Source organism: Cervus canadensis, chromosome 2 (assembly GCF_019320065.1).
Source record: "Cervus canadensis isolate Bull #8, Minnesota chromosome 2, ASM1932006v1, whole genome shotgun sequence".
Lineage (NCBI taxonomy): Eukaryota > Metazoa > Chordata > Mammalia > Artiodactyla > Cervidae > Cervus > Cervus canadensis.
Window position 1 is genome coordinate 13,907,558 of NC_057387.1, and position 26,722 is coordinate 13,934,279.

At 46.6% G+C, this 26,722-nt stretch overlaps 2 protein-coding genes across 7 annotated transcripts in view; both read left to right on the top strand.

Annotated features, from left to right (window-relative positions):
- The first annotated feature begins 2,167 nt into the window (after positions 1 to 2,167).
- Positions 2,168 to 9,127, top strand: SSR2 (signal sequence receptor subunit 2). Of its 3 annotated transcripts, none has more exons than XM_043454075.1 (6): positions 2,168 to 2,301; positions 2,901 to 3,055; positions 4,200 to 4,298; positions 5,416 to 5,524; positions 7,360 to 7,437; positions 8,548 to 9,127. In XM_043454075.1, exons 1-6 carry the CDS (start codon positions 2,293 to 2,295, stop codon positions 8,656 to 8,658), a joined length of 561 nt encoding a protein of 186 aa, XP_043310010.1. In that variant the 5' UTR covers positions 2,168 to 2,292; the 3' UTR covers positions 8,659 to 9,127. The 3 variants fall into 3 exon arrangements, with proteins under 3 accessions (XP_043310010.1, XP_043310015.1, XP_043310019.1); XM_043454080.1 differs by having other exon boundaries at positions 2,255 to 2,389; XM_043454084.1 differs by having other exon boundaries at positions 2,284 to 2,375.
- A 3,919-nt stretch (positions 9,128 to 13,046) lies between these two features.
- Positions 13,047 to 26,722, top strand: part of ARHGEF2 (Rho/Rac guanine nucleotide exchange factor 2) — a 48,629-nt gene continuing 34,953 nt past the window's right edge. The window contains exons 1-3 of one of the 4 annotated variants that reach the window (XM_043454091.1): positions 13,047 to 13,276; positions 20,879 to 21,177; positions 22,558 to 22,675. In XM_043454091.1, coding sequence (XP_043310026.1) covers positions 20,900 to 21,177; positions 22,558 to 22,675 — 396 coding nt within the window. In that variant the 5' untranslated portion in view covers positions 13,047 to 13,276; positions 20,879 to 20,899. Of the gene's footprint in view, positions 13,277 to 20,878; positions 21,178 to 21,865; positions 21,978 to 22,455; positions 22,676 to 26,722 lie in introns of those variants that run through there. The other 3 variants (XM_043454097.1, XM_043454125.1, XM_043454107.1) reach the window with 3 other exon arrangements.

Here is a 26,722-nt window from a genome sequence, read left to right on the forward strand (position 1 = left end):
TGTGTAGAGAATTTGTTGTTAAGTCATTCCTGAAGTACATCCTGTGTGCTGAGGCATGACACGAAGCAATGGGAAACAGACCACCTGTCCTCAAGGAGATCTCGTCTGGGAAATGGTGAATGGAGGGGCTACTAACACAAATACAGGTGATGTGTATTCGTCTACAAGAATGTTAAGCCCCTAGAAAGTAGAAACCTTACCTGTTCTGTTCATGACTGTATCCTCAGTACCTAGAACAGTGCCAGGCACAAATTATGTGCCAGATAATTGCATACTGAATGAACTCACGCTGCAATGGAGATGTATAATAGCAATACTGATAGTTACCATTTATGGAGCACACACATGTGCCAGACAATATTCTAAGACTTTTACATACATCATCCTATTTTATCCACCAGCACTTTGAGAGTACTATAATTATCTCATTTCACAGACTTGGAAACCAAGGCTTATAGAAGTTAGCACTTGCCTCAAGGTTATCTAAACTCTTAAGTGACAGAACAGAGATTTGAAGTCATGAATTCAAAATTACCTAACTTCACTATCCATCCTCTGAACATAGAGTCAAAATGCTGTTTGGGGAAGTTTGTCTACTAGCTGACTGAAATATGCAGAGAAAGACTCAAGAAAGTGAAACTATTGCAATGAAAAAATAGCAATAGCAACGCGTATAAACTAAAGCAGTTACAGTAGGAAAGACGAAAGGATCTACTTTCAGGGGATTTCAGTTCAGTTTAGCCGCTCTGTTGTGTCTGACACTTTGCAACCTCATGGACTACTGCATGCCAGGCTTCCCTGTCCATTACCAACTCCTGGAGCTCTTTTTCTTGGGGATGGTTTTGATCACTGCCTCCTGTACAATGTTAGAAACCTCAGCCCATAGTTCTTCAGGCACTCTGTCAATCAGATCTAATCCCTTGAATCTATTTGTCATTTCCACTGTATAATCATAAGGGATTTGATATAGATCATACCTGAATGGTTTAGTGATTTCCCCAACTTTCTTCAATATAAGTATGAATTTGGCAATAAGGAGTTCATGATCTAAGCCACATTCCTCTCCCAGTCTTGTTTTTGCTGACTGTATAGAGCTTCTCCATCTTCGGCTGCAAAGAATATAATCAATCTGATTTCAGTATTGATCATCTGGTGATGTCCATGTGTAGAGTCGTCTCTTGTGTTGTGGGAAGAGGGTGTTTACTGTGACCAGTGCGTTCTCTTGGCAAAACTCTGTTAACCTTTGCCCTGCTTCATTTTGTACTCCAAGGCCAAACTTGCCTGTTACCCCAGGAATTTACTGATTTCCTACTTTTGCGTTTTAGTACTGTATGATGAAAAGGACATCTTTTTTGGATGTTAATTCTAGACGGTCTTGTAGGTCATCATAGAACCATTCAGCTTCAGCTTCTTCAGCATTAGTGGTTGGGGCATAGACTTGGATTACTGATATACAGTGATTTGCCTTGGAAATGAACATAGATCATTCTGTCGTTTTTGAGATTGCACTCAAGTACTTACTGCACTTCAGACTCTTTTGTTGACTATGAGGGCTACTTCATTTCTTCTAAGGGATTCTTGCCCCCAGTAGTATATATAATGGTCATCTGAATTAAATTCTCCTATTCCCGTCCATTTCAGTTCATTAATTCCTAAAATGTTCACTCTTGCAGTCTCCTGTTTGACCACTTCCAATTTGTCTTGATTCACCGACCTAACATTCCAGGTTCCTACGCAGCCCTTTGAAATCCCCTTCAAAGGGCTTCTAAGGAAAGTTCAGGGCTTGATGACTTATTTGATATATGGGCTGATCAAATTTCTCGACTGGAAATACAAAGAACGGTGGTAGCCCCAAGAGAAATAGCTTTTCTGTAATTCCCAGTTCGACAGTACACTCCATAGACAGATTTTAGACAGATGACCCTAATCTCTAGATTTGTCAGTTCCACAAAACACTTAGTCAGGTGCTGGGTGTCCACAGTAACGGCAAGTCAGATTGAAAAGTCATTCTGGAGGGCAGAATGATAAAAGCGAGAAAGAAATGAAAGAAGGCGGGGGCGGGGGGGGGGCGGGGGCAAAGAGAGCGAGGGTGCACAGACAACTCTCTTCTAGGAGCGGTCGCATCCCAGAGACCAGCGGGCACTACAAAGGGAAAGGAGGGGCTTGTCTAAGAACTACAACTCCCAGTAGGCATCGGTCAGAGCAACCAAGCTTCCGGCCAGAGCTTATTTCCGGTCTTTCGGGTGCTGACTCTCTCTTCCGGTTTTGACGGCCCCTGAAAGGCTTTGGGGGATGTGCAGGGTGAGTCCCGAGGCACTGGGGTCGCGAGTGGGAGCAGGGGAATCTTGTGTCCGCACTACACCCAGCGGCTCAAAGTTAGCTCCGGGAGGTCAGGGAGGAGGGAGGGCATGCTGGCGGGAGGACGTGTAATCTTGGCAAGAATGGGGGAGGGGACTGGGGCCACTGAGGGCCCCAGAAAGGGATGTGGAGGGCGAGGACGAATGGGATCCCGGGGAAAGGCTGGAGGGTGGGATGCAAGAGCGTGGGGGGGACCCCGCGAGCGCGCCGTGGGATCCCAGGGGAGCTGGTGGAGGAGGCCAGAGGGAAGGTAGCAACCGTGGGGTGCTTCTGCGTGAAGGAAAGCTAGAGGCTGCTGTGGGTCCGAGATCGGCCGAATCCGGCAGCCCAAGGAGCGTGGGCACGTGGAGTCCTCTCAGAAAATCCTGCCAGTTAGGGAGCATCCAGGGCCCAGGTGGCTTAGAGACCGCTATGTTGGAAGGGGCTGCCTCTTGGACAAACTCAAAAGAGCTTTGACAGAGTTTGAAAGAAAGAGCTGTCAGGAAGCTTTTGGTGGTTTTCGTGCTTGGATTGACTGCTCGCTTTGCTTTTTTTCTCCAAAGATGAGGCTGCTGGCGTTCGCGGTGTTGGCTCTGTTTGCTGTCACTCAAGCAGAGGAAGGAGCCAGGCTTTTGGCCTCCAAATCACTGCTGAACAGATACGCTGTGGAGGGGCGAGACCTGACCTTACAGTACAACATTTACAATGTTGGCTCGAGGTAAGGAGGCACTGGAACTATAGGTTGGGCCCTTTTCAGGTTTCTTAAATTTCCTAGCTGGGAACAGACACCAGCAGTGATTTATCTTTGGGAAATTTTCAGCAGCAGATATCATGAGTGAATGAATGAATATACTGCTGGATCTGCTTTTGGAAGAGGAGGACATATTATCTAAGCTACAAGAAACCATCTTCCACTTTTTTTGACGTGAAAGGGTTTCAGGGTGGGGAAGAAGCAAGAATTGTAGTGAAATAGAAAAAAATGAGAAGGCAGAAAACGTATAATCCTTTGTTACCTTAGGGATTTAGTTTCAGCTTCCTTTCTTAGATTGGCATTTTTGTTATCTTTCACGGTTTTAAAAAAGTAGACCTTTTATCTTGTTTGGTTGGGTTTGGGGTTGTGTTTTTTTTTTTTTTCTTTTTCTTTTTTCCACACTGTGGGGCATATGGAATCTTAGTTCCTTGAGCAAGGATCAAACCTGAGTGTTCCACATTGGAAGCACAGAGTCATAACCACTGGACTGCCAGAGAAGTTCCTTTTTGTTTATTTATTTGGCTTCGTGTCGGGCCTTAGATATGGCCTGCAGGATTTTCATTACTGCGTCCCCTGGACCACGAGGAAAGTCCTCTCTTTTACTTTATTCCCTTTAATTTTCTTTTCCATATGCATCTTGCTCCTCTTCCCCTCCTTACACACACACACACACACACACACACACACACACACGTGAGAGAAAACTAGGGCAAAAATGGATTCAGGCCCATTCATTCCTAGATATTTCGAGTATTTTATCCTGGACCACGAGGAAAGTCCTCTCTTTTACTTTATTCCCTTTAATTTTCTTTTCCATATGCATCTTGCTCCTCTTCCCCTCCTTACACACACACACACACACACACACACACACGTGAGAAAAAACTAGGGCAAAAATGGATTCAGGCCCATTCATTCCTAGATATTTCGAGTATTTTATTTTGGTGCCCAGAATCCAGGCCTTGAGTGAGATTCTTCAGTGTAACTATGTGACTCATATCTGTCCTTTGTAGTTCTGATTTTTTAGGACAGGCAGACAGATTTGATTGCTAACTGCTTTAATTTTATAACCACTACTTACTAACCTTTCTTTGTTTCCTCCATTCTCTAGTGCTGCATTAGATGTGGAATTATCTGATGATTCCTTCCCTCCAGAAGACTTTGGCATTGTCTCTGGAATGCTCAACGTCAAATGGGACCGGATTGCTCCGTATCCTCTTGACACTGGCTGATGAAGGCTAATGGGATGTTGGGAGGGATACTGCCAGCAAAGCAGTAGGATCACATCAGTCTAAGAGTATATGGCCATTCTTGCCACCTCTCTGGGTAAGATGTGGCAAGAGAGACTAGTGAGAATTGAGTGTGCATGATTTAGGGTGGGCCTGAGGAAGGAGGTTCCTGAAGTTTAGGTTATAAAGCCCTAAAACATTCTGTATTGGGAGAATGTAGGCAGATGTTTGTGGCTGGTTGATGATCTTTAAGGTGCTTTTAAAAGAAATTTTGTGGGATGCTAGTGTGGAAGACCTGGGTGACCTGTTTAAAGGCTCTTCTTATTCAATGAACCCCTTATTTGGATCAACTGGTAATTTCTTGAGTGTTTTTAAAATGTATTGCTTATTTACTTATTTTTGGCTACACTGGGTCTTCGTTGCTGTATGCAGGCTTTCCCTAGTTGCGGCAAGTGGGGGCCACTCTTGTTGTGGTGCATGGGCTTCTCATTGCAGTGGCTTCTCTTGTGGAGCACAAGCTCTAGGGAGATCCAGATTCAGTAGTTGTGGCACACAGGCTTAGTTGCTCTGTGGCATGCAGAATCTTCCCAGACCAGGGGTCAAACCGGTGTCCCCTGCATTGGCAGGCAGATTCTTTACCACTGGGCCATCAGGGAAGTTCCTTCCTGAGTGTTTTGATTTAGATTACTTTTTTCCCTTGTGAGTTAAAGTATATTTAGATTTTCTGACAAGGGTAAGTGTTCTCTTTGTTTTTTGTTTTTGTTTTGTATTTTCAAGAATTTCCTTCAGTTATAGGCAGCGAAAGGTTTTCTGTGACCTTAAGTGACTAATTTTTCATCTATAACCTGTATTGTTTTATAACATTTCAATATTGAGTATGTCATAGACCTCTTAAAACTTGATTAAAAAAATATCATATAATACCACCCACTTTAGGCTTAGATAAAAAGCCTGTGTTTATTATTTTTGCAGAGTATCTTAGATATGAAATATTATATGTGTTAGCAACTCTTTTTGTGAATGGTACATTTAGTCCCTAAGTTGAAAGTTTGTTACAACTGTAGCTTCATCTTTTTCCCTCCTTAACTCATGAGTCAGTGCTAGCAACGTCTCCCACACTGTGGTCCTGCGCCCTCTCAAGGCTGGTTATTTCAACTTCACCTCAGCAACTGTTACATACCTGGCCCAGGAGGATGGGCCTGTTGTGGTAAGTCACCCAAACACTTAGCTGGCTGGGGCTCAGCTCTGCCTTCCTTTGAAATCTCGTGCAGAAAATCTCCAGAGCAGGTGCTAAATTCTGGGGAAGGTAAGAAGGACCAAAAACTTGGGATATTGTTGTAGGAAGGAGCATATTTCAAATTGTATTATAAAGTCTCAAAATCAAGCAGTTGAAATGAACAGGAGGGGAGCGCTGTCTGATTCCCTTCCTTCTGCTTCACTTTTATTCTGTACAGTGTCATGTGCTACCTGGTTTTTTACCATCCTTGCCTTTCTGACCCACCTTCTACACTGCCATCAGATGATTCCCAGTCTCCGCTGTGTCTGTGTCTTCCCCTTGCTTAGAATGCTCCTGCTTCTCACATCAAGGCCACGCTTTTCCTTGCACACCCTCCAATAGTTTTGCTGTGTTCTGCCTCTCCCTTCAATTCTCTACCCACCAGGATCCTCTGTCCTAATGAGGCCAAGCGCCTCCTCTGTCTCAGTGCTCCTTCCTTCTACTCTGCCTTTGTTCTCTGTTTGAAGTACTCTCTCTCCTCCACTTCATTATGTGACACCTTCTCAAGACCCAGTTCCGAACTGCATCTCCTTGATTCTCTCTCCTACTTTTACAATTCATATTGCTCTTTCCTACTCATTCTTTCACTAAACATTCATTGACTGCATCAAAACTTCTGTAGCTCTTAAAATCCATGCCACTTGCACATTTAATTCTTGACTATCTTCAGTAGTTCTCTTTTTTATATCTAGATCTTTTCCCTCACCCCCACCTCCCAGTTTAATTATAAACTCCTTGAAGTGAGGGTCTGTGTCTTAGATTTCTTTCTGTTTCCCATATAGGGTAGAAATCCAATGTAAACAGTCTTTTGATTGATTGATATAAAGGTCAGCAGACATTTATTGAGCCCCCACAATGTGCTAGATGATAGGAAATACACAGAAGATTAATAAGATACTGTCACAGGCCTCAAAAAGCTTAGGTCATGAATTATAAATACACATGGGCTTTAGGCTCCTTAGTGAGTGCACATTAGGGAAGGGACTTACCGTAGTCAACCATAGAACTATAAGAAATCCAAGAGTCTCGAACATTCAATGCACTCTCCAAATTATCTTTTTTAAATGAGCCTGCCTGTGGGACTATATTCTTGTAATTCTGGTTATGTTGTTTTCACATCTTCCATCCTGTGTGCTTTAAGAACCTCGTCTGGGATTCTTTGGTTCCACCTGGTCCTTGATGGGTTAAAAGACACAAACTTAAAGGCTCAGCTGCCACTTTAGAACAAAGTTGTTTGCTGTGTGCTCCAAACTCTTGGCCTGCTCTCCAAGACGAAGGAATGTGGGGCAGACTCAGCCCCTCCTCTGGCAATGTACATTTAGGTAGGGCTTGAGACTTTACGGAATCCTCCTTATTTCACTGGAGCCTCATGTCAGCTTGTGAGTTACAGGAGAGTGTTTCCACTTGAGGAATGGGAAATGATTGCCAGGGCAAAAGGGCCAGTGGTGGTGAGCAACTCTCTCCAGAGTCTGAGGCTGAGGTAGAATGATCTGGCTTTAATTACAGCAGCATACCTGTCCTACCTTTTTTTTTTTTTCTTTTTTTTTAGTAAATGCTCATCATGTGTCTCCTGGCTCCTAATTTACTCATCTTTACAACACACAGAAGAACCATCCATCTTCTCTAGTTCAAAAGCTTTTCCTCATCTGGATGTTTCTTGGGCCTTTGGGAACTAAGACTCTATTGCTTAGAACTGGGTTGGTTGAAAAACTGCCCTTTTCCCAGATGAGAAAGAGCTGAAGACTTGCCTTTTTTCTTCTTTTCAGATCGGCTTTACCAGTGCACCTGGACAGGGTGGAATCCTGGCTCAGCGGGAATTTGATAGAAGATTCTCCCCCCATTTTGTAAGCTTTGCAGTCCTCTCATCATTCCCCTGGGAGGAGAACACCCTTTGTGTTCTGAGACCTCTTGGCCTCCTTAGAAGATATGTATAGTTGGTTGGTTCTTGTCATATCTGTTTTTTGGTGTCTGGTATACACAGCCATCAAACATCGTGATTTAACCATGGCTAGAGATTTTTGGCAATGAGATCACAATTGCCAGAACCAAAAAAAACTGCTGTTTTTCTCTGCTCAGTCTTGAGTAAAGCCCCACCTTGGAGTCCTGGGTCTAATTCAAGGATGAAAAGAGTATCTGCTTAGATTCAAAGAGTCCCCGAGCATCGGGCGGTTAAATGGGGACTTTGTTGTACTCTAGTCAGGAGAAAATTTTTTGAAGATTTGCCTAAGGTACTGAATGAGGAGATTCATTTATTCATTCCTTCAGGGAATAATTATGAGGTTCCAAATTACGTGCTTAGTTCTGTGCTTTGCTTGGAGAAACCAGCGCAAGAGGCAGTCCCTCCCATTGAAGATCTTATGGGCTTATGGAGGCCTCAGTGGAGGACAGCTGTGATGGCAGTCACACACAGGGCTAGGAGGAGATGCAGCGGGAACACCTAACCTCGTGTTGAGATTCAGGGAGGATTCTCTGGGGGAGAGAGGTTTCCCTAATTAAAGAGGAGGTGAGGAAGGGGAGGCACCCCAGGAGGAGGGAGTAGCTCTGAAGTGAGAAAAAGCGTGGTGGAGTCCAGGAATAGCAGGTAGTTTAGGAAGGCTGGAGGGCAGCACGTGAGGCAGAGGAATGGAAGAGAGGCTGGCGGCGTGGGCCGGAGTTATTTTGCCGGCGGCTTGACTGTCAGGGCAACACCTGGACATCTCCCTCCTCAAATTGTCTGGAAGAGAGAAGCTTCTCTTCCAGATTGGATTGGGTCAGGTGAGGCCTCTGGTTTCATAGCTCGAAAGGTTGGTCTTCAGTGAGCCATTCTGTGTCCAGAGTGGCCAGAGAGGAGCCTTCCTGCCGACGCTCTGCTCATTTGGGCTGGCTGCTCCCTTTTCTCATTGGACCCTTCCGTCCTAGTCCCCTCCTGCGCCCTAATCCAGGCTTCTAAGCAAGGCCTTTGTTGTCTTCCGCAGCTGGACTGGGCAGCCTTCGGGGTCATGACCCTCCCTTCTATCGGCGTCCCCCTGCTGTTGTGGTACTCCAGCAAGAGGAAATATGACACCCCCAAAACCAAGAAGAACTGAGTGGGGCTTCCACAGCCCTCCCTGCCCAAGAAATCCAGGTGCTTTCCAGACTCCAAAGGGTATCTCAAATGCAGTGTCTTCTCCTTTAGCCCTTGGCCATCTTCTCCTGGGTCCTGTCCTGCTCTAACCAGAGCAAAGGACCAGGCCTGGGAGTCTGTGAGCACCTCTTCAGTTCCATCACGAAGCCGGACAAACAGGAATGCCTTCGGCAGCCGTCTTGACCTTGGGGCCCTGTGTTGCAGCACTGAGGTGCCGGGGGTATGTTGCTGGCGATGTGAACTCTCAGGGGTCCAGGAAAGGGCATTTCGGAGACTGCCTGACACCACCCCATCCCCCACCACTCCTCTCAAAAAGAGGGTGAAAGATAAGATGAAAGCTGTGGGACTCTTGGAGGCTACCCAGTCTCTGTACTGGCTTAGGAAAGTTCTTACCAAATGGGGTTTTCTAATAAAAACAAATGCCACCCTGACGTGTCTGTTTTCCCATCACCTGGATGAACTCAGGTTGCTGTTGGTACACAGGCCCTGACTACTCAGGCTGCTGGACAAGTGAGCTGAACTCCGGCCTCCTTGCTCTAGGGAGTGTGTGTCCTGTTCCCCAGAGGTGTTCTACCCGTCCACCTTCTTGAACATCTTTGCTTCTGCCCCTTGTTTGCCTGTCTGTTTTCACCAGTCACCACATGCTCAGTCATGTCCAATTCTTTGCGACCTCACGGACTGTAACCTGCGAGGCTCCTCAGTCCATGGAAGTTTCCAGGCAAGAATACTGGAGCAGATTTCCACTATCTTCTCCAGGGGATCTTCCCGACCCAGGGACCAAACCGTTGGCTCTTGGATTGGCAGGCAGACTCTTTATCTCTGTGCCAGTCACCGTATATTCCCCTAAATCTTCCTTGCTTTGTGAGCCCCCTCTCCACAGTAGAGGAGGGAAAATGGGAAAAGATGGTCTGCAATTGTTCTATCCCCAGGAGATCTTCTGACGGTAATTTAATTCATTATTTTTTTAAAAAACTATTTATTTGACTGTGTCAGGTGTTGGTTGTGGAATGTGGGCTTAGTTGCTTTGCCTTGTGGGATCTTAGTTCCCCGACCAGGGATTGAACCTGTGTCTCTTGCACTGCAAGCTATATTCTTAACCACTGGACCAGGGAAGTCCCTTCACTGACTATTCTTGAAAAGCTATCGATTACACCTGATTCTAGCCCTTCCTGTGTTTAAGACTTAGCTTTTCTCAAGTTTGAGCTTATTTTAATGCCTCTGCTTTGAGCTCAGGCCAGGCAGAAGCAACTGAACCCCCCGAATTGTTACCTAAGCACAGCCTGTGGAAAGGCAGTGGGTTTTGCTGCAGCAGCAGTGGGGAGAAGCCACTCTGAGCTGACTCTGTCCGACCCAGGAATGCCGTGGTCCGAGAACAGCCTCCCCGGCAGGAGAGAAACCCAACAAACACCCGCTTTGTTCTTGCCACCGTCTCTCAGCTTAGATTCTGGCGGGGTATGGGGGCAGTGAGGGCTGCTCAGCTGGTTTAACCTTCCCTTCGCCCGGCAGTTGGAGCCTCTGGGCTGAAGGATGAAAAGGACATGGAGACAACGGGAGGCTCTGAGCGGAGTAGCCCTCCACCAGCTCACCTCCCTCCTTCAGGGCCTGCGGCTTGGACACCCCAGGACTGGCCAGGTCAGAAGGCAGGGAGGATGTGTTTGCTCTTGTTCATTGTGTTGCTGGTGGAGACCTGGGATTTGCTCAGGAGAATGGGGGAAAGGACAGTGAATCAGAAGCTTAGGGTTGAGAACAAGTATAGGGAAGGAAAAGGGAGTTAGTTTGATATGTATTGTCTTCCTCTTTAGCCCTATAAGATGTTAGTCTTTGGAGGCGGGAACACACTGCCACCTGTGTGGTGTCTAGTGGAAACAGAGTGAGGAGTTAACTTGTAGGAGGAGGCGTTCTGGTTTAGAGGGTAGGATAAACTTCATAACTTGGGAAGGCAATATGAGATTTCTTCCTCAGTCTGAGTGCTGGGAGGTACTCCTTTTCTGAAAGCTGGGGCAGTCTTTACCTTTCCTTGCAGAACTCCCACTTCATTTCCTGGCTCTTGTTACAGAGAAGACTAAGGGGAGCCCAGGTTTGACCCAGGTGATGAGAAGCAAGCGAAGGCAGGGTCACAGGCACCTTGAAAAAAGGCCAAAACCAGATACTTCATCTCTTGAGAGACCAAATTCCTTGGAGTCAGGGTGGAATTTGAGCCTTCCTTAAGTAGTGGTGTTGGAGAATAGAAGAGCCTCTAAAATCTATAGATGGCTAGACTTAGCTGGAGTAGTTGCTTTAGGATTAAGCCCTCTTCTTGAGATAACTTAATGGAGGATGAGTAGCCGATAGTGCTTCACTCTAGTGAAAACCACCGTAGGAAGATGGGAACCCTGACCTCCAGATTTTGTGCAGGTCTGCAAAGGAGAGAGAAAGTAAGCACCCACCTCACATCCTTCCTGGAGATTGGGTACCCAACCTGAGAACTTCCTCCCTGAAAGGCAAAACAGATGGTAACCCAGCTGTCAATGGGTTCCAGATCCCCTCCACCCCCGGAAACCAGCCCTCTATCCCTCCCATGTCATGCACAGTTTTAGCTGGCACACGCTCACCCACACCCAGCCCCAGTACCAGGAGGAGCCAGAGCCAAGATTAATACCTTTTTTACATCCTAGGCTTTGGGATTTCACCTGAAGAAAGTCAATGGGAAATGGGGATAAGGATTCCCAAAAAGCTGGGGATAATGAAGCTGCTTGGTGAGAGGATGGGAGTTTTCAAGGCTTGATTCCCGGAGAGAGCAGCTCAGGGTGGTGGAAGGAGCACTGACCACAGACGCTCCAGCGCTGGGTCCCCGCCCACCTCCACCACCCACTGGCTGGCTGACCTCAGGTGAATCACGCCTCCTTCTGGAGCCTGCGTCCTCATCTGTACAATCACAGGATTGTTTAATTAGGATTTCTGAGGATCCTCCACCACAAAACAGGCAGCTGTTTCCCCTGTATTCTTGAGAAGTAAGAACTAGTCACTCACATGGTTTGGAGCCCAGCCAGGTAGGAAAAGGGCTGCCCCGGTGGCTCAGACAGTGAAGAATCTGCCTGCAATGTGGGAAGCCTGGGTTTGATCCCTAGCTCGGGAAGATTCCCTGGAGAAGGGAATGACTATCCACTCCAGTGTTCTTGTCTGGAGAATCCCATGGACAGAGGAGCCTGGCAGGCTACAGTCTGTGGGGTCGCAAAGAGTCACGACTGAGCGAGTAACAGTTTCACACTGGGAAGAAAGGGCACACAGTTTCCACATCTGGCAACAGCTGCCCTCTTCCTCTCACGGTTTGAGAGCAAGGATAGACCACGGATCACATCATTTAACCTCATTTAATAGATCAGGGAAGGCAGAAAGTGGAGGGGCTTATCCAAGGTTACAGCAAGTGGCAGTTTTATTGAAGAGCATATTTACTGAATATTATTTATATCATAACTGTTATGGACCCAGCGCTTAAGTGCCACTGTTGGTACACCTCTCATTCACTAGCCCCATTGTACAGAGGAGGCGATGAGGCTACTAGAATAGGTAACTTCTCCAAGGCCCCTTATCTAGGGAGTCGGCAGAGGCAGCCAAACTCTTCCAATTGCAGCATGTCCTTTTCACTAGACCATGGGCCTGGCAGGGAGGAGGCTCTCCGGTACCTCAGGAAGTCCAGTGTCTGCCCACGCCATCCTTTGCCCCAGGGAAGCGGGGAAGGTGAGTCAGCACCCCCAGAAGCGGTTATCAGGGAAGGGGGTGGAGAACCAGTCAGATAGCCTGTGCCTGGTATCCACAACACTCTGGGAGTGGAGCTGAGTGCGCCGAGCTGCCAGCTCACCCTGCTCCTGTTGGCCGAAGGAGGGCCGTGCTCAGATGCCCCTGCCCTTGTCAGCGCTCCTCCCTGCATTTTCATCACAGAAAATACAGTCTGTCCTCCTCCCCTACTGTAACCTGCCTCTTAAAGGGGACGACCAGCATTTGGAGACCAGATTAGAGAGAGAGCGAAGGACCTCCCCGAGCCCACTAGGACTTGCTGTGAAGTAGGGTGCCAGCCTTGGGCCTTCCCCTGAGCTCTCCTCTTTTTCCCCTCAGTTCCACCCTGTCTCCACTGACGGGTGGGTGAAGGTTCCCTGGGATGTCATTCCCACATATTCTCTGCTCAGGGTGACCCCAGCTTGGCTTCCTAGATCTGTTTCCACCTGTGACTGAATCCAGTGGCTGCCTTTTGGGGGATGTCAAGGACAGGAGAACCCAGGAATCCTCCGGACCAGCGTTGGCACCGAAGGGGTTAAAGTCCGGGGCACAGCACTGTCTAGGGTGTTTGAAGTAGGGCGGGGAAGGGAAGGGCTGGAGTTGTTGGAGAGGCAGCTGGTCTGGACTGGAATGAGTCCCCCCTGTCTCCTAAGCAAACTTCTGGACCATGAGCGATTCCCTTAAAAGGACCAAGAGAGAGGCACCCCCATTAACGTGCTGGACTGGATTCTTAGAGGGGCTGCCTGAAGCGGGACTTCCTCCCATATTGAAGTCATCAACCGAGGGCAAGAACGGGTCTCCCATCTTTGGGATATCTCTTGAGTCTGGTGAGTTTCCCTCTTCCCTTTCCCCGAGTCTTTCTTTCATGAGTGGGCATTCCCCAGAAGTAGGGATCTTCAGGAACCCCTCAGCACCCCCAGGAAGTGGGCAGAACAATTCTCCACCAGTCTCCTGTATTCAGCTCCCATTTTTAACTAAGGTGCATTCTGTTTGTGTCTGTGTGAGTGTGCACAGGTGTACAAATAGAAAATCACCAAAATGGCCAACAGTTAATTAGCACTACTTGTGCAACCAGTGATGCCAAAGCTTGCTTATGCATTCTTAATCCTCACAATCCTTATGAGATTGGCATATCACAATCCCTATATTAAATGTGAGGTTTATCCTTCTGTCCATGGGATTTTCCACGCAAGAATACGGGGGTGGATTGCCATTTCCTTCCCCAGGGGATCTTCCCAACCCAGGGATCAAAGCTGGGTCTCTTGCATTGAAAGGATTCTTTACCAATGAGCCACCACGGAAGCCCAGTTAAATAGCAAACCGTTGTCAATTAAGAGGGAGTCAAACTCAAGTTCACCTGGCAGCAAAGTCCATTATGATGTCTTCTAGTCTCTTTTTCTTACTCAAGAGGTATGGACAAAAAAGGATGGCTAGAATTTTAAAATCTCAAGTCCTAATTCACCCAGGGTCCCCTCCTCTAAGACCTGACAGTACTCCCTTCATCTGTCTGAGTTAATTGTAAGATTTAAAGGGCCACCAACTCATATCTGAGGCTCAGAGGCTTCCAGATTCCAGACGACTCCATCCATTCAGATTAGAGGCTTCCTCCTTCACCCACAACCTTCAGGTGTTCCCTGGGATCTAATGGGTTAATTCCTTGGGACTCTATGGTCAAAGTCTTCTCAGGTGTGTCCCTCTGGACCTGAGCCCTTCTCTTGCCCCACCCTTCTGGCATGGCACCCAGGAGCCAGGCCAAGAAACTGACAGGAGGTGGAAAGGGACTGATTGGCTTTGCCCCTTTTATTCCCTCGCACCCACACATCATCTAGCCTGGGTCCCAGCAAACCTCTGGTAGAGAAAGCATACAAGCATAGCAGAAAGAATGGACAGGATCCCTAGGTTCAGTTTGCAAATCTATTTAAAGAAAGAAAGAAGATGGTCACACTTGGAAGCCCAAAGCAGCAAAAGTCCAGATTGCTTTGTGAGCCTAACATATCAAAGAGGCGGGGGGTGGTTTGGGGTGGGTGTTTCAGATGCTTGATAGCTGATCTTTATGGAGATATGGTGGGACTTCTTGATGGTCCAGTGCTTAAGACTTTGGGCTTCCACTGCAGGGTGCACGGGTTCAATCCCTTGTCAGGGAATTAAGATTCTGCATTTTGAACTGTGGTGTTGGAAAAGAATCTTGAGAGTCCCTTGGACTGCAAGGAGATCAAACCAGCCAATCCTAAAGGAAATCAGCCCTGAATATTCATTGGAAGGACTGATGCTGAAGCTGAAACTCCAATAATTTGGCCACCTGATGCAGAGAACTGACTCATTGGAAAAGACCCTGATGCTGGGAAAGATTGAAGGCAGGAGGAGGGGATGACAGAAGATGAGATGGTTGGATGGCATCACCATCTCAATGGACATGAATTTGAGCAAGCTCCAGGAGACAGTAAAGGACAAGGAAGCCTGGAATGCTGCAGTCCGTGGGGTCACAGAGAGTTGGACACGACTTAGTGACTGAACAACATATTCAGCACATATTTCTTTAGCACCTATCAGCGTCTGGCAGGACCCAGAAAGGTCTACGTGCAAACACAATGGTGGGCACTGTAGTCATACGTGACTACTAGAAAAACCATAGCTTTGACTATACAGACCTTTGTTTGCAAAGTGGTATCTCTGCTTTTTAGTGTGCTAAGTTTGTCATAGCTTTCCTTCCAAGGAGCAAGCATCTTTTAATTTTATGGCACTGTTGTAATTTAGTCATTAAGTCGAGTCCAACTCTTTCGCGACCCCAAGGAGTGTAACCTACCAGGCTCCTCTGTCCATGGGATTTTCTAGGCAAGAATGCTGGAGTAGGTTGCCATTTCCTTCTCCAGGGGATCTTCCCAACCCAGGGATCTAACCCGAATCTCTTGTACTGGCAGGCGGATTCTTTACCACTGAGCCACCTGAAAAGCCCTCACTTACACAATGTTGAGCACATAGCAAAATCTCGTATGTCTCACACTGAGAAATAGAGCAATGGTGAAGCCAAGTCAGGGTGAGGTGAGGAGGTATTAGAGACTTGGGTGCCATATGACCCACTGTAGAATGGGGTGTTCGGGGAGCAGGGAGAGGTGGGGAGGAACTGTGGTTACTGAAGCCGCCTTTTTTTTTTAAACTGAAGCCTTCTTTACCTGAAGTACTGCTGTAGTCTTTTATGTGGGATACTGTTGGATTAATGATTTACTTTCTATGTGAGAAGAAGCAGGTATGTTACATTTTGAACCATCAAAGGGTTTTCTATGACCCTGTCCCCCAGGGCTAGGAGACCTGGAGGAGAAGCCCGCAGATCATGCCACCTGGCCTCTCCCTTCCTCCCCATTCTTTACTTTCTAGTTTTGTTCAGGTCCTCCCCATTATTTCCCCCTTGGGGAGATTTAGGACCCCAGAGCCAGACCCAGGAAGCCACCCAGACTGTGAAGGGGCCCGACAGCATTGCCCAGCATCCCACGTGCCCAGCTGTGGGGTTGCTCTGAGCAGTTCCTACCCTCAGTGTTTGCTGGCAGCAAACGTAAGCAGGGCCCTCCCTGCCCACCACCCATCACCTCATTCAGATATCTAAGATCCAGAGGGAGTAGAAAGGACAAATTTAACTTAACCCCCATCTACTTTCTTTTTTTTTTTTTTCCCCCATCTACTTTCTTCTGGAAGCTGCTTTCTCTCTCTGGCTGGTGTGGAGGGGGCAGAAATGAGGATGAGAATGGGAGTGAATAACAACAGTGCTGGATTTCTTTTTTGTTTTTTCCTTTTGGCCGAGCAGTTTGTGGGATGGGCTGTTAGTTCCCCGACCAGGGGTTGAACCTGTGCCCTCGGCAGTGAAAGCATGGAGTCCTAACCACTGGACTGCCAGAGAATTCCCCAGACTTCTTTCAAAGCTAGCCACTGGCGCTCATTGGGAGCTTGCCTTCTGGTTTCAGAGGAGAACTCAGGTTCTGCAGTGCGCTGGATCTGCTGTGAAAACTCAGTTCTACCTCTTGCAGCCCTGTGACCGTGAGCAAGTGACTGTCCCTCTCTGTGGTGCCTGTTTCTTCTGGTGCAAAATAGAAATAACATCTATCTCAAGAAATGGTTGGGAGGGTCCCACAAGATGATATAGGCACTGATTGTGGGTTAAGCCTCTACCCCTGTAGGCTCAGATGCTATTTAGGAAATGGATGAGCTGGGGTCTTTGATGTCCCTCTTCCCTAAGCTGGTTGCAGATGCCTGGCTGGTGAGCAGTGAGCCTTACTGTCTCTCTTTAATCACTTTTTCTCTCCTTCCTGAGATTCTGAGGCCCAGCTTCTCTAAATCAAGAGCCTGCAAACTTTTTCTGTAGAGACCCAGATAATAAATATTTTCGGCTTTACAGGCCATATGGTCTCTGTTGCAACTACCAACTTTGCTGTTGTAATGCAAAAGCAGCCATATACCATATGTAAATGAATGAACATGGCTGTGTTCCAAGTAAACCCTTTATTTATGAGCACTGAAGTTTAAATTTCATACAATTTTTATGTGTCACAAAGTAGTATTCTTCTTTTGATTTTTTTCCCCAAGCATATAAAAAAGAAAATTAAAAAAAAAAAAAAAAGAAAGAAAATAGTACAGATTTGACCACAGGCCATAGTTTGCCAACCTCTGCTGCAAATCACCAGAGGCTATCGCCCCTCCCTTCTCTTTGAAGAGGTTCATCAGGTTCATCAAGGTCCTTCTTGCTCTGGTTGTTTGCTTCTTTTATATCAGAAGTACTTTATGATCATTAGTTCCCATCACAGCTGTTTTAGTGTCAGCCTGTGGGTTATTTATTCACTCTCTCTTTTTAAGAGGTAACAGTGAGGTAACCATCATATAGTGCTTCTGTCTTGAGCCTTCCTCTCTCCAGATCTCCATTTCTCAGTGCTCTGCTTTCTCTCTGCCTCTAAATAATAGCAACAACAACAATACTAGCACTTACTAAGTACCTAATATGTGTCAGGCACAGTATTAGTTGTATTTACCTACACTGTCATCAAGTCTTTCAATGTCCTTGCAAGGTAGTATTATCATTCCCATTTTACAGATGATTCCAGAGCTCAAAAACATGAAATAAGCAGTGTCATGTGGTTATTTATTGAGATGCCCAAGGTCACGTGGCTTATGAAGGTGGCAGAGCTAGCAAATCTGCCGAACTTCAAAGCCACTGTAGCATCCTGAAGAAATTATGGTCTCAGAGTTCTGAATAAGAGAAATCTCTCTCTATTAAAATAATACATACCTCCATCTCAGCACACGGTAGAATGTCTAACGAATCAGTGGCGACTAGGGAAATGATGGAGATTACACACAGAGGGGAAATCAGGAGATGCTGATGGTCTGTGTTGGTGGGAAAAGCATCTGATCTGAGGCAGGAGGAAAAGTAAAGTAACTGAGGGCCCCTTCTGGCTTTCCTCCCCTGCCCCCATCTGCAGCATCTGATCCCAGACCTATTTCAGACTCTCCTATCTCTGCTCAGCGGAAGCAGTGATGTGACACGATGTGATCTCATTCAGGAGCTAAATAAAGCCATTGTGTGAGCCCTAGCCCTGGCCGCTCCCTTGTACCATTTCCTGAGCTCGGGAACCCAGGGAAAGATGGGAGGTGGCTGGGAGAGAACTGATGGAAGGAGCAGCGAGGAAGGGAACACAGTCACAGAAAGCGGAGGGCAGAGTATCTCTGCGAGGGGGATGAGGAAGCCTTGCTAAACCTCATCTCTTTGAAGGAGAGAATGAAAATTATTGACATTATAGCATGAAGGAGTGGAATTTAGAAAACAGAAAAAACTTTCCGAAGAATGGAATGAAGATATGAGGGAGAAGGAGTCCAGTGGATTCCATTTTCACAGAGAGCAGAGACCATGAATGACATGACAGAAGAGGCTAGAAAGAAGGTAGATCTTTGAGAAGAGGTCAGATTCAAGGTGGTCTCAGTTGGAGGAAGAAGGGTGAGATCCCAGGACACGAAGATCTCTGGATTAAAAATGTCTATCCACCAGGCCAAGGCAGCAAGGTACCACCTCCAACAGGAAGCATCTCCAGGGATGGAGGGAAAGGAAAGGGCATCCATTCACTGCTTTTCATTCATCTAGTCAAATCCAGCCCCGTGAGCAAAATCTAGCCAGGAAGAGGAGATAGAAGCTGGGTACAAGGGGTATAGGTCTAACAGCTTTTTCTCTTTTGTGAGGTTATTGAATGCCAGATCCAAGGTCCTCATGGTGCCCCCTCAGTGCCCATTTCTGTCCTATTCCTAGCCCCTGTTGTGAGGGGCACTCCCAGTTCCTACTCTTTCCTTCCTCCCAGCTTCCCTTAATACTTTTTTATCAGTACCTCCCGCCCCTTGCCCCAAATCTCAGCTTTGAGACCCCTGGTTGGCAGGGATCATGCTGTGTCCCTCAGGCTCTGTCCTGCTCCCTGCAGAACTGCCCATTCCATTTATTTTTTTAAAATATCTGTTTATTTGGCTGTGTTGAGTCTTAGGATCTCTGTTCTAAGATGGGATGTGGGATGTTTCATTGTGGCACACGGACTCTCTAGTTGCGGTACGTGGGCTTTTTTGCCCTGTAGCATGTGGGATCCCAGTTCCCTGACCAGGGATTGAGCCTACGTCCCCAGCCTTGCAAGGTGGATTCTTAACCACTGGACCACTAGGGAAGTCCCCGGGCCATCCTGTTTGCAGACGGCACATCAGATGACATGAGGCCCAAGTCTGGGGACACAGAGGATGTGTCCCAGTGGCTGGATGAGAGGCCCCCTCTATGTGGCTTCCAGATAGGCTGAGACACCAGGCCTGGGCTGGTCTCCTTGGCCTCTCGTTTTCTATTCTTAGACCCACCTGGCAGAGCAGCAGAATCCCCCTGCAGAGGCCTGAGTACTTGTGTCCTCCCTTCCCCATGGTAGGCAGGCGTGCAGCGGGGCACAGGCACCGTCTCAGTGGTTCTGGGTGCAGCGGCAGCAGGCTGCAGTGAGGGAGGGAGAAGCAGCTGGAAGGAACGACCTTCCAACAACCTGGACTTTAGGGGTGTGTGTGTGTGTGTGTGTGTGTGTGTGTGTGTGTGTGTGTGTGTGTGCACAGGCACCGTCTCAGTGGTTCTGGGTGCAGCGGCAGCAGGCTGCAGTGAGGGAGGGAGAAGCAGCTGGAAGGAACGACCTTCCAACAACCTGGACTTTAGGGGTGTGTGTGTGTGTGTGTGTGTGTGTGTGTGTCCTGGATTTTAGGGGTGTGTGTGTGTGTGTGTGTGTGTGCGCGCGCGCACGTCGGGGGCGGGCAGTAACATAACCTGCAGAAGGCTTGACGCCCTCACAGGAAGCCTGGGAGGAGGGCGAGTTCTGGCTCATTGCTTCCTGGTCCTCCTGGGTCCTCCCAGCATCTCAGCTGTTCCTCTCCTGGGAGAAGAGGAGCCTGGGAAACTCATTCTAGCAGAAGTTCTACAGAGACGGGGCCTGGGAGGGAGTGCAGAGGTAGATGCAGTTGATGTGAGCTGCCTGCCCGCCCCTCCGCCACCTTGGTACTCTGGTATTTGGTACTTGTTTCTGGAGCGGGGCTTATCATTTTCAACTTTAAGAGCTCCTGAGGGTTCTTAACTCTGAGACACACTGAGGCAAGCCCTGACGGCCTCCAGGAGTGTTGGGCTGTGAGAACAATGCCCACCTGGGAGAGAGAGTAGAGGAATTTCAACATGGCTAATTTGGGGGCCCTTTGCTCTGCTCCATGGGGAGAGGTCAGAATAGCTGTCTTACTCCCCAGATGACCAGAGTTTTAGAAGGAAGAAGTCATGATACTGTCTCACTCACACACCTTTTCTCCCTGCTGTTTTATTTGCCTAGACTCCTCCCTCTCCAACGTGGCCAAATCCTAACCACTCCACCCTTCCAGGCCCATCTCAAAAGCTATTTACTTCCTTCTGTTTCCCTTTTCCGAGTCCTCCAACTGGTTATATGTACTCAGCACAAAGCCTTCTTTTTTGAAACTTTTCTTGTGACATTTGGCAAATTCTGGCCAGTTGTTTGTGATTTGTGCTTTTGTCTACATGCACACATGCACACATGCATGCACTCACTCACCAGAATGAATTCCTTGAGGGTAAGAACAATATCTATTTCTCTTTGCTTGGCATGGTTTCCTGTCAGGTAGGTGCTCACCAAATGGAATGATAATGAGTGAATGAGGATGTCATTATGTACTGGACAGAACACTAGACTGGGAGTCAGAAAACCCAAGTTCCTGGTTTGACTCTGCAGCTAATTGTGTGATCTTGAGCCAACCATCCTCCAGTTCTCTGCCTTGGGGAAGGGAGGAGTGGGTGACTCGATGCTCGAGGCCTGGCTGACTGTGACACTTTCCTAGTTCCAAGGTTCAGAGTTCTAGAACTCTGCTCACTGTTCTCTGTCTTCTTGATCCAGACTGGCCTGTGTGCGCCTCCCATGAACAGAGAAGTCCCAGAGGTGTTCCTCGCAGGTGGAGACCTGGTGCCCCGAGGCCACACTCGCCGCTGCCTCTCTGCAGTTGAGTCCAGAGCACAGCTGGAGGAAGAGGAGGAGGAGGAGGAGAATGAGAAGGAGGGGGAAAAAAGGGAGGGCGAAGCCTTCCATGCTGTACCCCTCCGAAGGTCGGGCGCTTTTCGTGCCCACAGCCACAACTACGACCCCTTCAAAAGGCATAGCTGGGGGCCGGGCAGGGAGCTCCAGGATCCACTGAGCAGGTAAAACACCAGGGGACCTTCTGTCTCTCCTTCTCTCAAGTCCTAGACCCAGGAGAAAGTGGTTGGGAAGGAATGACAGGAGTTGAAGAGGCCTTGGCCCTGAGCTTCTTGTCTAGAGAGTCTGAACCCAGGCCTGTGGTGGGCCTTTGGGGAGAATGGAGTCTGCCTTTCAACATGTGGCTCTCCCTAGCATCCTAGCTCCTTCCTTCTACTAGTCTCCAGGGCAGTGGGTGAGAATGGAGAGGGGGAGGTATGGAGGGGAGGGGAGGGGAGTAGCAGGACACTCGGGTCTTACTGCCTCCTCCTCCCACTTGGGTTTCATAGCACATACAGCAGAGTCAGAGCTGGAAGGGACTCAGGAATCATATGGCCCAATCGCCTCATTTTACACATGAGGAAACAGGCCCAGAGAGCTTTGGGAATTTTCTTGAGAGACGTGCTCCCAGGGTTGGGGCATGGGACCTAGCCCCCTTTCCCAAACTGCTGCCTGCGTGATGGTGTGGGCTGAGGCAGCCCATGATGTTTAGACATAGTAGTCCAGCCGTACAATGGGGGAAGAGCTCCTCCTGCTCAGGGTTCTATATATGTGTGACAAACCGGAAGTGAGGGACCCAGCTCTTCCCCTCTCCTGGAAAAACCCTGACCACTTCCCCAAAGACAGAGAGGAAGTCAGAAAGAGAAGGCCCGGGGCTCAGCATGAAGGGTTCAGTGTGAGTGGTGCCTGTGAGGGCCTGCCAGCCTTGGAAGGGCCTGTCTCTCTGCTTTGGCAATGGTCCCCTTGGACAAATTCTCTTAGCCTGGTAAGTAGACCACACTTCTCGAGCTCCTGGGCAGGGCTGGCTGGGCGTGTGAGGGGAGAGGACCTTTGCCTCTGAACTGGCTTGGGAGGGAACTTGGGTGAGAAGCCTGGTCTTCAGGACTCATGGCACCTTCCTAAGAGCAGCTCGTCTAAGGCAGAGGTGACTTTTGTGATGCCAGCTATATCTCAGGATCTCCCAGGTTCACCTTTCACGATCAGGCACTAATTCTGTCCCTTGGGTGAGAAGGAAGGGGGCCCTGGGCACACCATTTATCTGAGGAGGGGCTAAGGTTCGCATCAGAACCCCCATCCCCTTTCCCTCCGCGCTGACCGCCGGCTGTCTTCTGGAGCGCAGTACTGCCCTTTGACCAGCAGGGGTCGTCCTTGCCCGCAGCCAGTGCCACAGCTTTGCTGAAGCACAGCCCGAAAGGGAGGCCAGTTTGGGTCTGGCCCGCGCCTATGCCAACAGGAAGGGCTGGGCTGGGGGCAAGCAACAGGGACTGGGCTGAGGCGGTGTTTCTCCCTGGTGCCCGTCAGCAGCCACTGGGTACGGAGGGCAGCGGCGGCAATGTGTGTTTCAGGAACAAACTGCAGGCATCGGGATGCACAGGCCCGGAGGAGCCCTCCTTACTGCGGAGCCAAGAGGAACTGGACCCCTTTCTGGAGCTGCAGCACCAAGGTGGCCAACCCTCCTGCGTGGTATGGACAAACAAATCCCCACGGAAGCTCCCACCTTCCTCCCCGTCCCCTGCCCCTTGGCCTGTCCAGCCACCACCCTGTGCCTCTTCTGTTCTGCCAGCTGCTGAGGCTCTCTGTGCCCAGGGATCACTTTGACTTCATCTGACCAAATCTGAATCTGGTGTCTAAACCACTGTCTGCTTCCCTGGGTCTGTATGCTCTGTCCCCCACTCTTGGTATCCTGCCTCTGTTTCTTTCTCTGAGACCCTCTGTTCCCTCCTTTCTGTGTCTCTGTGCTGATGTGGGCATCTCTGCCCCTCTCTCATTAAAAGGCCCCTGTTCCCCTAGTTATAACTACTTCTTTCTGTGGACCCCACATTTCCCAGATTTGGAGATGAACTTACTATTTGTAGGATGAAACTAGGCATCTGGTAACCCTGAAACACAATAGTTCTCTAACAAGATAACTACAGGACTATCAAGTAAGAAAGGATATAGAGATTGCTCAGGCTTCTGGCTTAAGGGAACATCACAGGGAAGATCTCAAACCAGGACCTAGGGACTGCTGAGGATACACGGAGGTTTTAGAGACACCTCTGGGTCTGCTAGCTAAGAGTCCCTGAGTATAGTCAGCCCTTCATATGCACAGGTTCAACATCCATGGATTCAACCAAGCATGGGTCAAAGTACTTGAAAAAAAAATTCCAGAAAGTTCCAACAAAACTTGAATTTACCTCATGCTGGCAAATATTTACATAGCATTTACATTATGTTTGCAACTAATTTATGTGGCATTTACATTGCATGAGGTATTATAATTAATCTAGAGCTGATTTAAAGTATATGGGAGGATGCACAGAGGTTATATGCAAATATTATGCCATTTTATATAAAGGACTTGAGCATCCTTGGATTTTGGTATCCATGGGATCCTGGAATCAGTCCCCCATGGATAATGAGGGACAGCTGTACACAGAAACACCTCAAGCTCAGTGACTTAAGGTTACGTCCTGTCCAGCACATACTCTGACTGACCAGGGTACCCACTGGCCTCATGACCCTAGGGCCTGTGGTTCACGCGAGAGGCTGAGAAGAAGGGGCTGTTACAGGCTGGCAGGGAAACGGCAAACCCCATCTTATCCCAGGTCACACTTTTCTCCATCAGCATTTCTGCATTTCTTCCCTCTAGCCCAATTGGATGTGGTATAGTAGAAAGAACAGCATTTGGGAATCACACTGACTCCTAGTTGAACAATGCATTTCATCTTTCTGAAAATCAGGCTACTACAACCTGTCTCTTCAAGTTGTGATTGTTTTACTGGGGAAAAGTGTTGAAGTGCCCGATACTGCAGCTAATATGCAGGAGACAGTGGTTTTTTTCCCCTCTTCTCCCCTCCGGGCCCTTCATACTTATTTCCCCCCTCTTCCACCTCTCTCTTTGTCCGGCTGCCCGCTGCTTCCTGGTATTATGTGTCTCCTTCTTTTCTCTCTTCTCTAGTGTTTTTTTTTTTCCTTTCTCTTTTTATGCCTTCCTTCTCTCATTCCTCTCCTCTCTTCATCTAATCTTTAAGTACTTCCCTTAAATTTCTCCTTGTCTGTCTGTCTGGTTTTTCTTTGTTTGTCTGTTTCTTCCTGCAGCAGCAAGTTGGTGCTAAGTCCTCTGCAATGTCCATAGACTAAAAGTCTGAAGTTCATTAAACTAGACTGGGACTTGCAGACTGACAGTCCATGAGCCAAGTCTAGCTCAAAATTTATTTTGTTTGGCCAGCACAGTGTTTACAATTTCTAAAATTCAGATGTCCTTAGATGGGAGCTTTATCCTCCAGTTTGCCAGAGTTGCTAATATTCTGTATTGTATTTTTCCATTGTCTTAAAAGTAATATTGAAAAATGAATGCCTAATCAATCAACCACCCATCTCAAGAACAAGAACATTACGGACACATTTATCTTTGCTTGTGTCTGCCTCTCTTCTTTTATTCCCTTGCCTCCCCTCCAGAGGTAATCACTGTCTTCAATTTTCTTAATCACTCATTTACTTTTTAAAAGTAGTTTTAAAAAAAGTATTTGCACAAAGTATTGCTTAGTAATATATTATTTCTTTCTTGTTTCTAACTTTAAAAACAATGATGTTATATTCTACAAACTTTTCTTGCATTTTCACTCGGCATTCTGTTTCTAATTTTTATCCAAGTGTTGCAAATGTAGTCCGTTATTTTCATTCCAGTCTTCTGTTGATGGACATTTGTATAATTTCCATTCTTTGCTATCATGAAGAGTGTCATTATGAACATCCTTTTATCCATCTTCTGGTGCTCATTTGCAAGAATTTCTCTGAGGTATACCTTGGAGTACAATTATTGGGTCACAGAGTACACAATGTTCATTTTTATGAGATAATAACAAACTTTTTATTTCTATCAGCACTATATAAGTGCTTCCATTGATTCACATGCTTTCCAACATTTGGAATCATCAGATTTCTTAATTTTGCTAATCTAGTGGTTATAAATCTCATTGTGGTTTTAATTTGAATTATCCTTATTACAAATGGGATTGGCGTTTTTTTCTCTCTGCCTTGGTCATTTGTGTTTCCTCTTCTGTGAAGTTCCTTTTCCTATCTTTTGCCCACTTTTCTATTGGATTCTTTGAAGGTTTTTTCTTTATTGTTTTGAATGTGTTCTTTATATATCCTGAAACTAATCCTTTGTTGTTATATGTGTTGCAATGATCTTTTCTCAAAGATTGAGAAAAGTGGTTTGTCTTTTTCCTCTCTATAATGTCTTTAAAGAAACAGTTTCTTAATTTAAAAGGAACATATTTATTGAAGTATAACTTATGTATAGAACATACATTAAAAACTTTTGAGATTTTGGTTGGCGTTGCATTATTTTAGGAAAAGTGGACATCTTTACAATATTGCTTTTTCCTACCCATGAAAACAGTATACCTCTCCATTCAATGTATTTCAATAAAGTTTGATCATTTTTTTCCATACTGTTTATAGATATATATTAGATGTTTTCTTAGGTATATTATACTTTTTTATCAAGATTTTAAATTAAAATTTTTAAATTTTTATTGAAGTACAGTTGATTTACAATGTTTCAGGTGTATAGCAAAGTGATTCAGTAGTACATGTATAGATAGATATGTATTCTTTTTCAGATCTATTTACATTATAAGTTATTGTCAAGATTTTAATTTTAGCCATTCTGGTGGGTGTTTTTGAATTGTCTCATTCTGGTTTTACTTTTCATGTCCCTGTTGAAAAATTTTATTGGGCACCTTTTCATATTCTCATTGGCCATCCAAATATATTGTTTTGTGAAATGTCTGTTCTAGTCTTTTGCTCAATTTTTAAAACAGCTTGTCTTTCTCTTATTGATTTGTAAGAGCTCTTTATGCATTCTGGATTTGAGTCCTTTGCCAGATATGTGTATTGTGAATATCTTCTCACAGCCTTTGACTTGCATTTTTATGTTAATACTGTGTTTTAATAAGCATGAGTTTTTAATTTATTTTTTTTTATTTATTTATTTTTTGAGTTTTTAATTTAGATGAAGTCCAATTTATCAGTTTTTTAGTGCTTAGTGTTTTTGGTCATGTTTAAGAAATCTTGCCTACCCCAAGAATGTGAAGATTTTTCTCTAATGTTTTCTTCCAGAAGCTTTATAGTCTTAGGTTTCATGTTTAGGTCTGTGACTTATCTAGGTTCTTGTATATAGAAGAAATCAAAGTTTTGGTTTTTCCCCCATAAAAATATACATTTTCTTCATTAAAAAAACTTATTTTCTTACTTAAATTGCTGTGGTGTCTTTGTTGAAAATCAAGTGAGTGTATTTGTGTGAGTCTGTTTCTGGGGCCTGTTCTCTGTTACATCCATCTATTTGTTTATTTTTATGCCAGTATCACATTATCTTAATTAATGTAGCTTTATTATGAAAGTGAAAGTGTTAGTCACTGAGTCATAGTCAACTCTTTGTGACCCCACACCCACAGACTGTAGCCCGCCAGACCCCTTTGTCCATGAGACTTCCCAGGCAAGAATACTGAAGTGGGTAGCCAT